Below are 15,339 nucleotides of genomic sequence, written 5' to 3'. Positions count from 1 at the left end.
AAGAAGGGACTGCTTCGTGGAAAACAATATTGTGATTCCCACAAAAACTCAAAGATTTTGGCCCTCGCCTTTTGGAACCCAGAAATCTGTTCTGTTTTAGGGAGTAAAAATATACACGGGAGGAAAACACAGAGGGAAAAATGCGTGCATGTTGTGGATGGCGGTTGGGTTGTTTATATGGGAGGATATAGCATAGCCCCAGAGTCCCTCAGGACCCATAAGAGCTATGTGTTTGTGAAACAACAGAAACTGCGGAAGAGGAAGGGGGTATGGAAAGAGAAGGACACTGAGGCAAAATAATGAATTTAACAAGGCCTTCAGTGGGCTGTAGGGCACAAGAAGAGAGGGAAGAAGAAGCTTGAGACATGTCAAATGAAAATATATACTAATTATCTTTAAAATGCAGTTTTATAAAGGTTTATGGTTGATTTGTGAGAATGTGACACAATGCATGTGCATGTTTGTTTCAGCATTTTCAGCATCATTCTTACGCTGCCACACAAGAACCATGAAATTATGTCTTCTTCAGTAACCAGATGGCTGAGAATGCGTTTGTGCGGATGTCTGTGCGTGCTTTTGTGCAAGCGAGGGGGGTCGTCCAAATGCACATGTGCATGGGTGTAATTTACAGATCAAGTGAAGTTGGAATTTTGAGCCTTAAATAACTGCAAAGCCAGAGCTTACATCATACAATCCTTACTTTGACCTGCACTAATCAATTACTGAAGACGAGTTGTGGCTGAGCTGGAATGACATCTCTGCCGTGTAAACATGTTTTCTGAATTCTGTTTAATGTGCAAATGGAAATCCATTATGACACGCAACAATGAAACTTACAAGATCTGCTCTTTGTGCTCTAGATTCGTGAAATACTAATATGGTTTCCTGGCCTTTGTCTCTTTTCTTGAGGTTTAAATATAACTGAACTTTGTGACATCAATGTAAAATCCCTGTTGGTTGGTCCACCAGTGATTCAATCAGATCCTGCTCCTCTTCTTCTCTGACTAAAACTGTTTTCTCCCAGGATTAATGCTGCAATTATTAGCTGGACTGAAATGTGACAAAGGTTATAGAAGTTAGATCCACCTGTAAAAAATGTGAGCATAGTCACATCGAAAAGTTTCTGAATCATCAAAGTCAGTGGCAGTGTCTGAAAAAAATTTCAGGGAAATTAATCCAATAGATGGTGGACAAACCAAAAGCTATAGCCATAAAGAGCCATGTGACTTGCAAGGCTAAAAAGTTGTGTACAACCACCACAACATGTGTGTAAACTAAGAAAGAATATCTGTCAGATCAGTGTGTATGTATGTAAACAAAGCAAGCAGTGTGGCAACAAGTGATTCAACAGGCGTGTTATATGGCAGATTGGGCCTTTTAATGTGTATATACATCTGTGTGCTGTGAATAAACCTCTTGATCATTAGCAGGGGCTGTCATGTGCACCAGTTCCCCCACAATGGGCCTCTGGGGCTCACACAAGGAAGCAGCTCAGAGTTGATCAATACAAACCAGACAAGACTCACACACAGGCGCACACTAACACACATGATCTGACACAGAACAAGCTCCTTAAGCAACACAGGGGCTCTTTGTATGTGTCATTCATAATCGAGGAGACGCTTGATTATAGACCACTGTCTCTGTTTTCTCCTTTATAACCGCAACACAAAAGCTACAGTGGGAACAATGCAGACATCAGCGCTAAGTGCTGCTGCACGTTAATGTGTGTTCCTGTCTATATTTAGTGGGTGAACAACTGAAACAAAAGGATTTTTGCTTTGTTTGTGTGTCTAGTCACCAGAGCAACTGTTTACATTGCTGCAGAATCAGTAGTGGGTGGTTTATGGATCAGTGTTGTTGGACTTAATGAGAGGTATTCATTGAATGTTGTATTGGTAAAAGGAAAGAAAGAATACAACAAATCAAAATTGATGCCAGTCATTGTTTGAGTAATTGCTTCAAAAGGATTTTGCACACATCACTCAACAGTCTCTTCTCTTCCTCTCTTTGTGTCACAGAACTCCATCCGGCACAATCTCTCCCTCCACAGCCGCTTCATCCGCGTCCAGAACGAGGGAACAGGGAAGAGTTCCTGGTGGATGATCAACCCAGAGGGAGGGAAGGGTGGCAAGGCTCCTCGCCGCCGTGCAGTCTCCATGGACAACAGCAACAAGTACACGAAGTCCGCCCGTGGCCGTGCTGCCAAGAAGAAGGCAGCCCTGCAGGCCGCAGCTGCTGCAGCTGGTGAAGGCGGCAGAGACAGTCCTTCAGGTCTCTCCAAGTGGCCTGGAAGCCCAACGTCACGCAGCAGTGAGGAGCTGGACGCCTGGACAGACTTCCGCTCTCGCACTAATTCCAACGCCAGCACACTGAGCGGTCGCCTCTCCCCTATTCTGGCCAACCCTGAGCTAGACGAGGTGCCCGATGACGAGCCTCCTCTTTCGCCAATGCTGTACTCCAGCCCTGGCCGAGCACTGTCTCCCGGCAATGCCACGACCAACGGGAAGGCCGTGCCAACTGAGCTGCCCCGCCTGGCAGACCTGGCAGGTACAATGAACCTGAATGACGGACTCACAGATGACCTGATGGATGAGTTGCTGGATAACATCAACCTGGTGCCAACCGTTTCAGGACCAGCCACTCCAAATGGCTCCTCAGGGTTCAATTTTGGGTCCAAACCCAATGGGCTAAGCTCATCTAACTCCACCTCCTCTCCCTCCAACAACTCTTCCTCTAACGGTGGAGTTAATGGCTACAGTAACTCCATTTTTGGCCCCCACACGACGGGCTCCTCTCTGCGTCCGTCCCCCATGCAGACCATCCAGGAGAACAAGCAGACGTCTTTCTCCAGCATCAGCTTGTCTCGCTTTGGCAGTCAGACATTACAAGACCTGCTCAATTCTGACAGCCACAGCCACAGCGATGTCATGATGACCCAGTCTGACCCTCTGATGTCACAGGCCAGCGCCGCTGCCGTCATTTCCCAGAACTCCCGCCGTGGACTCATGCTCCGTAATGATCCCGTAATGACATTTGGGACCACTGGACTTCAGAGCAGCCAAGGGGAGATACTACACAGTAACAACCACAACCAGAGCTCCCTGAGGTCTTTAAACGGAGGCCTGAACCTAGCCAACGAGGCTAACGCTCTGGCTAATGCCAAGCAGCAGCTCCTGCTCTCACCCTTGGGAGGAAATGGTTCCTCTTCCATGCAGATCGACACCTCGATCTTCCTAAACGGAACAGTTAGCAACAGTGGAGGGATCTGCCAGGACCGTTTCCCCACAGATCTGGACCTGGACATATTCAACAGCAGCCTGGAGTGTGATATGGACTCCATCATCAGGAATGAGCTGATGGAGGCAGATGACCTGGACTTTAACTTTGACTCTGTGGCCAACATGAACGGAGTTGGCAACTTCACGAGCACCAAGCAGACCTCTCAGAGCTGGGTACCTGGCTGAGAGGGTCAGGCCAGAGCGGAGCAGAGCAGGTGTGTATGTTTGAGTGTTGGGTGCATTAAAGTAAACCATGTGGCATGTGAGCAAAAGTGAGCATACCTAGAGCCTATTTATACCTGGTATTATCATGCATCTTGGGTGATCCAATCACAAGTGGACATGACCACCAAGATGTACTGTGATCTGATCACACAGACCACTTGCAGAGTTGGTCTGGGCTGCATTTGACCAAATATCTTTTGTAGTATAAACCCTAATGTATCCTAATGCATCTCCATAAAGGGCTACATCATCAGTGTAGGGATGTGATGGTTGTTTTGGTGATAACATGCTAATGCTTTATAACTTTCCCATTTTGCAACAAGTAGAAAAAATATTGCGTGACTGTCCATCATTTTGTGAAACGAATCTGCTGACAGCAACTGTACCAACACAACTGCTAGCATGATTAGCGAGCAGTTAGCAAGAGTGTGGACATTATAACTGTGCGCATGGTCCTTTGATTTTCTAGCGTGAGTGACATAGACAAATTCTGAACACAAGTGGTAGACCTGATAGACACAGGTGTTAACAGCAATGAGTCTCAGCTGTCCACTTGTGTTCAGATCAATGAAACACATGTTAATACCAGGTATTAACAGGCTCTTTGGTGCAGGAACTAGGAATGCAACCTTTTCTCCCCTGATTCCAACTCCTAAACTCAGGGTATGGCTGATGCCAAGTACAGATCTGGTACTAGTTCTCTTTTTTTCCAAAATGTAAAGTCTGTAAAGGTTTCTGTGCAGACCTGATGAAGATATGTGTCAGCTAACATGACCATGTACGAGAAGTGGAAACATCCATACTTTCAACTTTAGACTCGCAAAAATTGTACTTATGTTGTTTAGGAGGTTTTTGGTGCTGTAGAATTACTGGTGTTGTGAACAGATACAGACCTGAAGATAAAAGTAGTGAACTGCTGTGATAAACCATAATCAGAGTCGATGCTGCGCCCATTGTTCTGCGAATCCACATGGAAAAGATTCTCTCAAGTAATTACATGCCTCTGCATCTCTTCACTAAACCACTTTGACTGAGTTCGTCATTTTCCCCAAACCAAAAGCAACCTGCTGAACAACGTAACTTCTCCACTAGTTATTTTTTCCAACTGCAGCTGCTAAAAGTTTGTTTTTAATAAGATATGATATCAAACCTCCTTTCCTGAACTGTTCTCATTTTTCAAGATTTGGGAAATATGTGTTAGAATGTGTTATATCCATGCAAAGGTTAAAAAAAAAGTTCCCACAGAAAGTGCAAAAAAAGAAAATTGCTGTTGCTGTATTTATTTGCTGTTTATGTAGTAGATTTTTGGAAACACAAGCTAACCGTAAAAGTAACTTTCAGCACTTCTGGTGCCAATTTAAAGGTCTACGTCTGCTTTCACATTAAAATGCATTTATTGTGAAGCTGCAGTCGAAACCACCTAAACCGAGACCAAGACAGGGCAAAAGTGAGTCAAGACTAAGATCAGACCAGTGTTCAAACTGCATGACACAATTATGATAAATTGTGGAACATTTAAACCAAAGGCACTGCTCAACTCAATCTGAAAGATTCCTTTTCCCATAAAAACATCCACAGATAACAAACATACTGTTTAAACGCGTCTATGTCAAGCAGCACCCTCCGAGTCATAGCGGAAGTACCAAACACTGCAGTTCATCAGATTGCCACTAGGGGCTGCTTAAAAGACAGAGTAAATCCCCAGACACCACCATGTTATATTGCCCAACTTAACAGCAGAAATATACATGTTAATAGCTTGGTAAAAAATGGTTTTGATCTCCGTGGCTAATTTTAACCTTCGTGACAACTGTATAACTTACCCATTTACATTTTATTAAGGCCCGAAGCTACACATATTTAAGAGCAGCGCTGCTTGACTGACAGGCTATCTGTAAGACATCCCTAAAGTCTATGTGTCACATTCACGCCTCACTCCTCCACGGCTCCAGCCTCCCGTCCAAATATAGTCACTTCTGGCTCCAAAAAAACAAGTTGGCGGCAGCCGAAATGCTGAAGCTATGTCCATCATCCAGTCTAAGTCAGTGGTTCCCAACTGGTCCAGCCACGGGGTCCAGATTCTTCCTTAGTCATTAGTTCAAGGTCCACACAGTTTAATATATTCAGCGTCATACTTGCGTTTGGCCATGTCATCTAGCTAGTTTACTGTCTCTATAATTGTTCGTTCTCTCATTCATTATACAGCAGGAAACTGCACTTCAAAATAAAAGCTCTGTACCGGAAATTCACTGTACCTAAAAATAAAGTATGTTTTTTACAAACTTGACACGTTCGCAAGTCATTTGCGGTCCATTCGGAATGGACCCACGACCCACCAGTTGGCAATCATTGGTCTAAGGTGTATGTTTAAGTGTACCATGAAAAATATGACAGCAACAAAAATTTTAAATTAGAAATAAGTCAAGTTATTAGTTGCATTTGAGGCAGGAAAATTTACATCCAGTCACAGTAATGATGTTTAATATGCACAGGCAATTTAATGATATCCTCACAGTTTTTGTCTTGACAAAGTAAAAATGCTATAAATTCTAAGACAAAAGACCAAGACCTTAAACAAGTGGTCTTGATACCAGCTTCATATCCAAGACAGATCTTGAGTACAACACTGTTGTAAAGCACATGCAGGAAGTACCAGCATTAGCTTTAGGACAATAGCTAGCTGCTGCAAATGAATGAAAATAAATGTGGATTGGTGACATTTGGCTTTGGATATTTCCTTGCTTTCAGTACAGCATGAATTATATAATAATCTCATCCTTTATCTCTCCAGGTCTGAACTGTGTAGTGCAAGAGAAGATCAGACACACAACATCCTTTTTGCCAAACCTGCCATCAGCACAACGTAAAATACGAACCCTGTGTTTACAGAAGAAGACTTCCTCTCGAGAGCTTTACCTTCGCTCCCACACTGGTGAACCATGAACAATCCGACAGACTCTAGAGATACTGCACATCAGCCCTCCTGTGAAACAACAACAACAAAAAGAAGAAAGCTATTTCAAACTCACAAATCTTAGAATTATGCAATTTTCCTTTGACACCCAGTCTGTTGATATCAAAGAGATCCTGCTTTATCAGCAGAGGATTCAGGTGGAATACAAGGACTAAATATCAAGTGAAGATTGAAGGAGTGCACGGTGCAGTTGTTCCCGTTGAAGACATATTAAAAAAAAAAGTGTAAAGAAGTGATGTGGTGTAAATCTGCTCCAGTGGTTTCCTGGGATGTGTTATGTTGAAAAAAAAAAAGAATTTCCCTCTGTTCCTCACTTTAGTGATTTTAAATGTTCAGTGTTTGTTTTTTGGATTTTCTGTTTTATCATAATTGTTTCTGCATCATACATGTCTTCACAAAAAGGTGTATTGATGAAATGAAAGGATGGAAATGGAGTATCTTACTCGCTGAGTGGCCACGCATACAGTACATGCATACACACAAACAGACAAACCTACTCTTTTCCTCAGTTTGCAAAAATTCCAGAAACATTAGAAGTTAAATTACGTCTCAATGCCATGCACTTCCACTTTTTTTCTCATAAATTGCTTGAATTAAATTAAATGCTGCATACTGAGGGTTACATTACACTTAGCTGAATATTACAAAAATATTTGCTACCTTTTGTGTATATCTAACTGTAAAAAAATATGAAAAAATACTAGAGGAAGAATCATCATGGATATTTGTACAGTGCCGGGCAGTGTAAAGTTCAAGAAGGCGTGGGAAAGATCTGTCTTTTCTTAGATTTCTTAACTTCTGGTGAGTTCTGTTGAGGTCGTTTATCACTGCATATGATGTAGCCAAAATGAATACCTGTGTCCTAGGGTTGTGAACATTTCCACACCATAACAGGTGCTATGTAAACAGTGTTGAATCCTGCCCCGAGAGCAAGCCGTGCAATTTGTTTGTTCGTTACGTTTTTACCCACGACTTGCAGAAGCCCAAAGCTGCTGCCACTTGTAGCACGGCGAACCTGTAGATGGCGGTGGCGCTGCTGGCGGGGGGAGGGGAGCAGGGTTTTTAGGCTCATTCCTCTAGAAGCCATTTGTTTCTCGAGTAAAACAATAAGCTATCTCTGTATATTGCCAAATTACTTGAAACAAACAGTAGGATATGCTGGCAGCCAAATCACAGCACACACACACACACACACACACACACACATATTGCACACACATACAGTAGATAGAAGAAATAATACCAGGGATCTGTGTTAAGCTCCGCTGTTTTCTTGTCATGAGCTTGTGGGGCTTCTTATGCATATATAGAATCACTCAGGGGGGAAAAGGGAGGCTTCCCGTTTAAGTAACATCAAGTCACATTCTAGCGGTATTTTAACATTTCTTGATAAAAAACAGTTTGTGTTTGTGAACTTGTAACCTGTGAACTTTTGGCCGTCAAGAAGGAAGGAGGAGGATAAACATCAGGATTAAGACTTCACGCGGTCTGTTATTTTTGGTTTTGCTGTCATGGCTTTTTTGTTTTTATTTCCTCTTGTCGGGACTCGTGACACACATCCCTTCATGGACACGCCTGGTGCTCCTGCAGGTGACTTCCTGTATCTCCTGAGTACATGTTAATGTGTGTACGTGTTTATCTGTGGAGTTTATTTCTGTTGAATTAATCTCACGAGGATGTGTAACCCCTCACTATCCCTCATGGTGCATACAGCACAGTCGACTGTATGCATGTATGTATTTATGCATTATGAATTGTGTGAAATGCATATATACTCGCTGTATGTCCATATATACTCATGTAGTACTTGACCCTTGGATTTTGTGATACCTCTGAAGGTAGAATTGAAGAAATAACGAACAACATTACACGCCGGGTGGGAGGGAACACTGTTACCAGCGATTTCATTGTTGAACCAGATTTTTGAAAATGGTGGAAAGCACCATTGTTGTAGCATCTGGGCACCCTGGTATCCCTTCTCTGTCTGGGGTAGCGACATGAAGTGTGTGCCCCGCTGTGTATAATAGTGTACAGATGTGTGTATATCACTTTGAGGCCAAGGCAGAGGAGTGTGTGTGCATGGTTGGCTAGAATGAACTACTGTGCTATCTGAGGTTTAGTGCATGACCTAGCTGTACCCCCCGAGACCCTTCCAATGGTGCCGTCCTGCGACAGAAATTTTAATACAGAGAGGAATCCTGTGTCTTCAGCACTCAAACACACATACGTTCTGTTTTTTAATAATCAGGGCTTACAGAGCAGAACTTGTAACATCCTTCCGCGTTAATGGGTTTATTGTTGCGAGCGTGTGTACAGACACAGCCTCCTTTACGGACGTTCCTCAGCTTCACACTTGTTTTATTCCATGTGGAGTACAGCAGGTTCACGTCCTGGTGCTCTCAGTGAGCGTTTGGTCATGACTGTGACGTGCTTAAAGCGTCCTCTGACAACGTGCTGGACTTTCCAACGCCTCGTCACATCTAAACTTTCCAGAGCATTTATCACATGTCTTGTGGCGGGGGGGGGGGGGATCCTGAGCCATCACCCGAACTGCTAAGCATTTGAGTTTATCCACACTGACCGTGCTAAATATAAGAAGCGCTTCACTCCTCCTGTGAAGAAGACTGACAAGGTGAATCCAGGGAACCCTGTGATCCTTTCTGTTCAAAGAGGGGTTATTGATCCCTGATAAACTGCAAATCTCAATGGCGGGAAGGCGTTCCTTACATGTTGTACATTCAGTGTAAAATGTTTCGGCTCTTCGGGGAGATAGTTTACACTTAGTCATAGTGGAGCAGGCCTTCCACACAACCACTCAGTGCTTCGAGAAGGCACAGATTATCTCCTCTGGTGCCCAACACACACCTGCAGCACAAACACGTGCAAATTTAATGCTTAGAAAAGCAAAAAAAATAAAAGAAAAGAAACATACCACTAGATACCTTAATCACCTCTTGGAAGTTTCCTTTTCATTATCTCCTCTTTTCCATCCTTGTTTAGAGGCCCAGGCCAGCTCCCCTCCATACGCCCTCTGAACTTTGCCCTTTGAACTTTGCCCTTTATTAATCTTGCTTCTTCTCGACTTGATGTTAGTGGGTATTTTTCCTGTGTATTCCATTTTGAATTGTAATCTAGTTTGTATAAGAAATGGTGCGCATGTAAATAAAGCTTGGTGAGGCTCCACACCCTTCCCATGTCTGTGTCTTAACTGATTTTACTGCCGTGAAAATATAAAAGTATTAGGAGAACATAACTTTCACGAGTGCCGTGGAAGCACAGGGCGGCTGTTAACAGCTCATACAGCCATGAGAGGAATTTTCAGGACAAAAATGTTAGAGCGCTCGCCTGCCTTACATGTGATGTTAATTCATATTATCCTGCCAAGTGTTTTCCAAAACAGTGTGTGTCTGAGCGCTTGTGCATGAACAAATTTAACCTCACACTCCCTCCAGGAGATAAATCTCTTTCTCACGTCAGTCTGGGGGGATCTAAACAGCAAAACAACTCCATGTTCCTCTCAAGTTCCTGGAAGTCCTCTTGCACAATATTTGTTTTGTGCATTAAATGAGAACAGACGTACAGCAATCCTCTGATACCTGACACCGGGCTGGGTGCTTTTCTTGGTTGTTGCGAAACATAAGAGAGGAGAGGGAGAGGAGGAACGGTTAGAGATGGGGTCACTTACATGTCTGAAAGTTCCCCCAGGCCTCTGTGCCAAATATTAACACAGACCCTGGCTGGGCTGCTCTGCTGATACTCTACTTTCTTGCCTCCCTCCTACTGAAAACAGCCAACAGCCCACTTCCCCTTCTGCCAGAGGTCGAGCCTATTATCTTTAAACGATTATTCCAGATTATCCTATTAATTGATGTGTGCGTTTCTGTGCATGGATAAGTGTGTCTTAAGGGTTAGGTGACATAAAACCTGAAATGAATCTTCAGACTGCAGCATTTATGAGAACTTTAATATACATTTTATCTTCATAGATCAAATGTATTGATCTCAACATTGTTATTAAAAGCTGCGCTTCTAATTTAATTAATTTAAATCAATCCCTTAGTATTGACCACTCATAAAAGGACTTAAATGCTGTTTGGTGATAATATTCAAGGGCAGGGACAGCTAGCAAATGTTTGAAACATCTCTTTCCACTGTTTACAGAGGCGAGGGTTCGCTCGGATGTCAAGGCGTGGTATTGTTTCTGGGGATTTCGGATTTTGACGACATGAGAGGTTTATGTCCTTTGATTACAGAAAAAGTACACATGGTGGGTTTTAAGGGCTGAATCTAACCAACCAACCAATTTGCTTTTAGTCAATAACAATAACAATATCATAATTTACATCACCAAACTTTAGACGACATTATAAACATGAAAAGGGACAGTTGGAGAAGAAGAAGAAGATATGTTTTATTAATCCCTGAAGGGAAATTAGATTTTTTCACTCTGTTGTCATATACACACAAGCCCAAAAAAAAACACACACATGCACAAACAGGACCTATACATGCATTAAATGGAGAGATGTCAGAGCAAGGGGGGCTGTCAATGGACAGGAGTGTTGAGCAGTTGGGGGCCCCGTGCCTTGCTCAAGGGCACCATGGCAGTGCCCAGAAGGCAAACTGGCACTTCTTCAGCTACCAGTCCACGCCCCATATTTGGTCCAGATGGGGGCTTAAACCAACAACCCTCCAATTCCCAACCCGAGTCTCTATGGACTGAGCTACTGCCGCCCCTGGAAATGTTTAAAACATCTCTTTCCACCGTTTACAGAGGCAAATGCTCACTGATGTCATGGTGTGGTATTGTTTCTGGGGATTTGGGGATTTTGACGACATGATGAGAGGTTTATGTCCGTTGATTACAAAAAAATTACACATGCTGGGTTTTAAGGGCTGAAACTACACAACCAACTTGCTTTTACTCAATATCTTTAAATGTGATGGTTTAAATATGAAAAAAAAGGTTTTTGAATCTCACTAGAATTCCATCCATTTTCATAACTGCTTATCCTCTTGAGGGTCGCAGGGCGAGAGGCAGGGTACACCCTGGACAGTTTGCCAGACTATCACAGCGCTGACACATAGAGACAGACAACCATTCACACTCACATTCACACCCACGGACAATTTAGTGTCACCTTTTAACCTGCATGTACTTGGACTGTGGGAGGAAGCCGGAGTACTCGGAGAAAACCCACACTGATACGGGGAGAACATGCAAACTCGCACAGAAGGGCTCCCTCCTGAGATCGAACCAGGAACCCTCTTGCTGTGAGGCGACTTACACCAGCCAACTGTATCACCACGCAGAAGAAGCGTGCACCTGCTCATGGAAGGGGGACTTGTGCTCACAAGTACAAGATGTAAACATTAATTGTGTCCTCCTAGGCCAAGCTGTAACATTAGCTAACTCAGTGGTGCTAGGTGAGCTAGCAGTGGATACACGTATACTCCTGCAGAGCTACACCCACCAACTGTACCACATGTATAGTACGTTGGAGATATTGGCGAGATATATATATATATATATATATACAGTACAGGCCAAAAGTTTGGACACACCTTCTCATTCAATGCGTTTTCTTTATTTTCATGACTATTTACATTGTAGATTCTCACTGAAGGCATCAAAACTATGAATGAACACATGTGGAGTTATGTACTTAACAAAAAAGGTGAAATAACTGAAAACATGTTTTATATTCTAGTTTCTTCAAAATAGCCACCCTTTGCTCTGATTACTGCTTTGCACACTCTTGGCATTCTCTCCATGAGCTTCAAGAGGTAGTCACCTGAAATGGTTTTCCAACAGTCTTGAAGGAGTTCCCAGAGGTGTTTAGCACTTGTTGGCCCCTTTGCCTTCACTCTGCGGTCCAGCTCACCCCAAACCATCTCGATTGGGTTCAGGTCTGGTGACTGTGGAGGCCAGGTCATCTGCCGCAGCACTCCATCACTCTCCTTCTTGGTCAAATAGCCCTTACGCAGCCTGGAGGTGTGTTTGGGGTCATTGTCCTGTTGAAAAATAAATGATCGTCCAACTAAACGCAAACCGGATGGGATGGCATGTCGCTGCAGGATGCTGTGGTAGCCATGCTGGTTCAGTGTGCCTTCAGTTTTGAATAAATCCCCAACAGTGTCACCAGCAAAACACCCCCACACCATCACACCTCCTCCTCCATGCTTCACAGTGGGAACCAGGCATGTGGAATCCATCCGTTCACCTTTTCTGCGTCTCACAAAGACACGGCAGTTGGAACCAAAGATCTCAAATTTGGACTCATCAGACCAAAGCACAGATTTCCACTGGTCTAATGTCCATTCCTTGTGTTTCTTGGCCCAAACAAATCTCTTCTGCTTGTTGCCTCTCCTTAGCAGTGGTTTCCTAGCAGCTATTTGACCATGAAGGCCTGATTCGCGCAGTCTCCTCTTAACAGTTGTTCTAGAGATGGGTCTGCTGCTAGAACACTGTGTGGCATTCATCTGGTCTCCGATCTGAGCTGCTGTTAACTTGCGATTTCTGAGGCTGGTGACTCGGATGAACTTATCCTCAGAAGCAGAGGTGACTCTTGGTCTTCCTTTCCTGGGTCGGTCCTCATGTGTGCCAGTTTCGTTGTAGCACTTGATGGTTTTTGCGACTCCACTTGGGGACACATTTAAAGTTTTTGCAATTTTCCGGACTGACTGACCTTCATTTCTTAAAGTAATGATGGCCACTCGTTTTTCTTTAGTTAGCTGATTGGTTCTTGCCATAATATGAATTTTAACAGTTGTCCAATAGGGCTGTCGGCTGTGTATTAACCTGACTTCTGCACAACACAACTGATGGTCCCAACCCCATTGATAAAGCAAGAAATTCCACTAATTAACCTGATAAGGCACACCTGTGAAGTGGAAACCATTTCAGGTGACTACCTCTTGAAGCTCATGGAGAGAATGCCAAGAGTGTGCAAAGCAGTAATCAGAGCAAAGGGTGGCTATTTTGAAGAAACTAGAATATAAAACATGTTTTCAGTTATTTCACCTTTTTTTGTTAAGTACATAACTCCACATGTGTTCATTCATAGTTTTGATGCCTTCAGTGAGAATCTACAATGTAAATAGTCATGAAAATAAAGAAAACGCATTGAATGAGAAGGTGTGTCCAAACTTTTGGCCTGTACTGTATATATATATATATATATATATATATATATATATATATATATATATATCTATATATATCGCCAATACTATACATGTGGGTGGTGGCAAAGGCCTTTTAGTAAGTAAATGTGTTTTTGCTAGCTTGGTGTTGAGGCAGTTTTATTAAACATATATTAAATCTAGATTGTTTTGGAGTATGTTGCAGATAGTTGGAGATATTGGCGATATATACTCCAAAACAATCTAGATTTAATATATGTTTAATAAAACTGCCTCAACACCAAGCTAGCAAAAACACATTTACTTACTAAAAGGCCTTTGCCACCACCCACATGTATAGTATGCTCCATACAATAAACAATGCGTTTTCTTTATTTTCATGACTATTTACATTGTAGATTCTCACTGAAGGCATCAAAACTATGAATGAACACATGTGGAGTTATGTACTTAACAAAAAAAGGTGAAATAACTGAAAACATGTTTTATATTCTAGTTTCTTCAAAATAGCCACCCTTTGCTCTGATTACTGCTTTGCACACTCTTGGCATTCTCTCCATGAGCTTCAAGAGGTAGTCACCTGAAATGGTTTCCACTTCACAGGTGTGCCTTATCAGGGTTAATTAGTGGAATTCCTTGCTTTATCAATGGGGTTGGGACCATCAGTTGTGTTGTGCAGAAGTCAGGTTAATACACAGCCGACAGCCCTATTGGACAACTGTGATGGTGTGGGGGTGTTTTGCTGGTGACACTGTTGGGGATTTATTCAAAATTGAAGGCACACTGAACCAGCATGGCTACCACAGCATCCTGCAGCGACATGCCATCCCATCCGGTTTGCGTTTAGTTGGACGATCATTTATTTTTCAACAGGACAATGACCCCAAACACACCTCCAGGCTGTGTAAGGGCTATTTGACCAAGAAGGAGAGTGATGGAGTGCTGCGGCAGATGACCTGGCCTCCACAGTCACCGGACCTGAACCCAATTGAGATGGTTTGGGGTGAGCTGGACCGCAGAGTGAAGGCAAAGGGGCCAACAAGTGCTAAACACCTCTGGGAACTCCTTCAAGACTGTTGGAAAACCATTTCAGGTGACTACCTCTTGAAGCTCATGGAGAGAATGCCAAGAGTGTGCAAAGCAGTAATCAGAGCAAAGGGTGGTTATTTTGAAGAAACTAGGATATAAAACATGTTTTCAGTTATTTCACCTTTTTTTGTTAAGTACATAACTCCACATGTGTTCATTCATAGTTTTGATGCCTTCAGTGAGAATCTCCAATGTAAATAGTCATGAAAATAAAGAAAATGCATTGAATGAGAAGGTGTGTCCAAACTTTTGGCCTGTACTGTATGTTCACAGTACTTCAGTCTTTGTCGGAGTAAAAACCAGCCTGAATGATTTGTGAAAGCCAAGCTGTGTCGTCATATACAGTAAGTTACATTCATAACCACACCATCATTGTTGCCAAACCCAGGACATGCATCAGATACTTAAGGTCTACCAATGTGGCCCCTTCATTTTGTACTCAAATAAACAAAAGGACCTCAAACAAACACAAAGTCAGTTCTGTTTGCTTGGTATCTTCAAGCACTCTTCCATGAAGAGGAGACATTTTAGAAAGGATGAAAGAATCGGAGAAGAAAAAATCCACTGCGCTCTTCCAAACAGACGCTGCCAAAGCTCAAGGTTGACTGCAAACTCCAAAATACT

The 15,339-nt window shown here is 42.9% G+C and overlaps 1 protein-coding gene across 1 annotated transcript in view; it reads left to right on the top strand.

Annotated features, from left to right (window-relative positions):
* foxo3b (forkhead box O3b) overlaps positions 1 to 9,670 on the top strand; it is a 59,668-nt gene extending 49,998 nt beyond the window's left edge. The window contains exons 3-4 of the mRNA XM_049589635.1: positions 2,022 to 3,496; positions 6,298 to 9,670. Of these exons, the coding sequence (XP_049445592.1) occupies positions 2,022 to 3,467 (1,446 nt within the window). The 3' untranslated portion in view covers positions 3,468 to 3,496; positions 6,298 to 9,670. The remainder of the gene's footprint in view (positions 1 to 2,021; positions 3,497 to 6,297) is intronic.
* The last annotated feature ends 5,669 nt before the right edge of the window (positions 9,671 to 15,339 follow it).

This window comes from Epinephelus fuscoguttatus, linkage group LG11 (assembly GCF_011397635.1).
Source record: "Epinephelus fuscoguttatus linkage group LG11, E.fuscoguttatus.final_Chr_v1".
Taxonomy (NCBI): domain Eukaryota; kingdom Metazoa; phylum Chordata; class Actinopteri; order Perciformes; family Serranidae; genus Epinephelus; species Epinephelus fuscoguttatus.
Note: the sequence above shows the minus strand (reverse complement) of the source record. Positions and strands in the feature narration are given on the sequence as shown.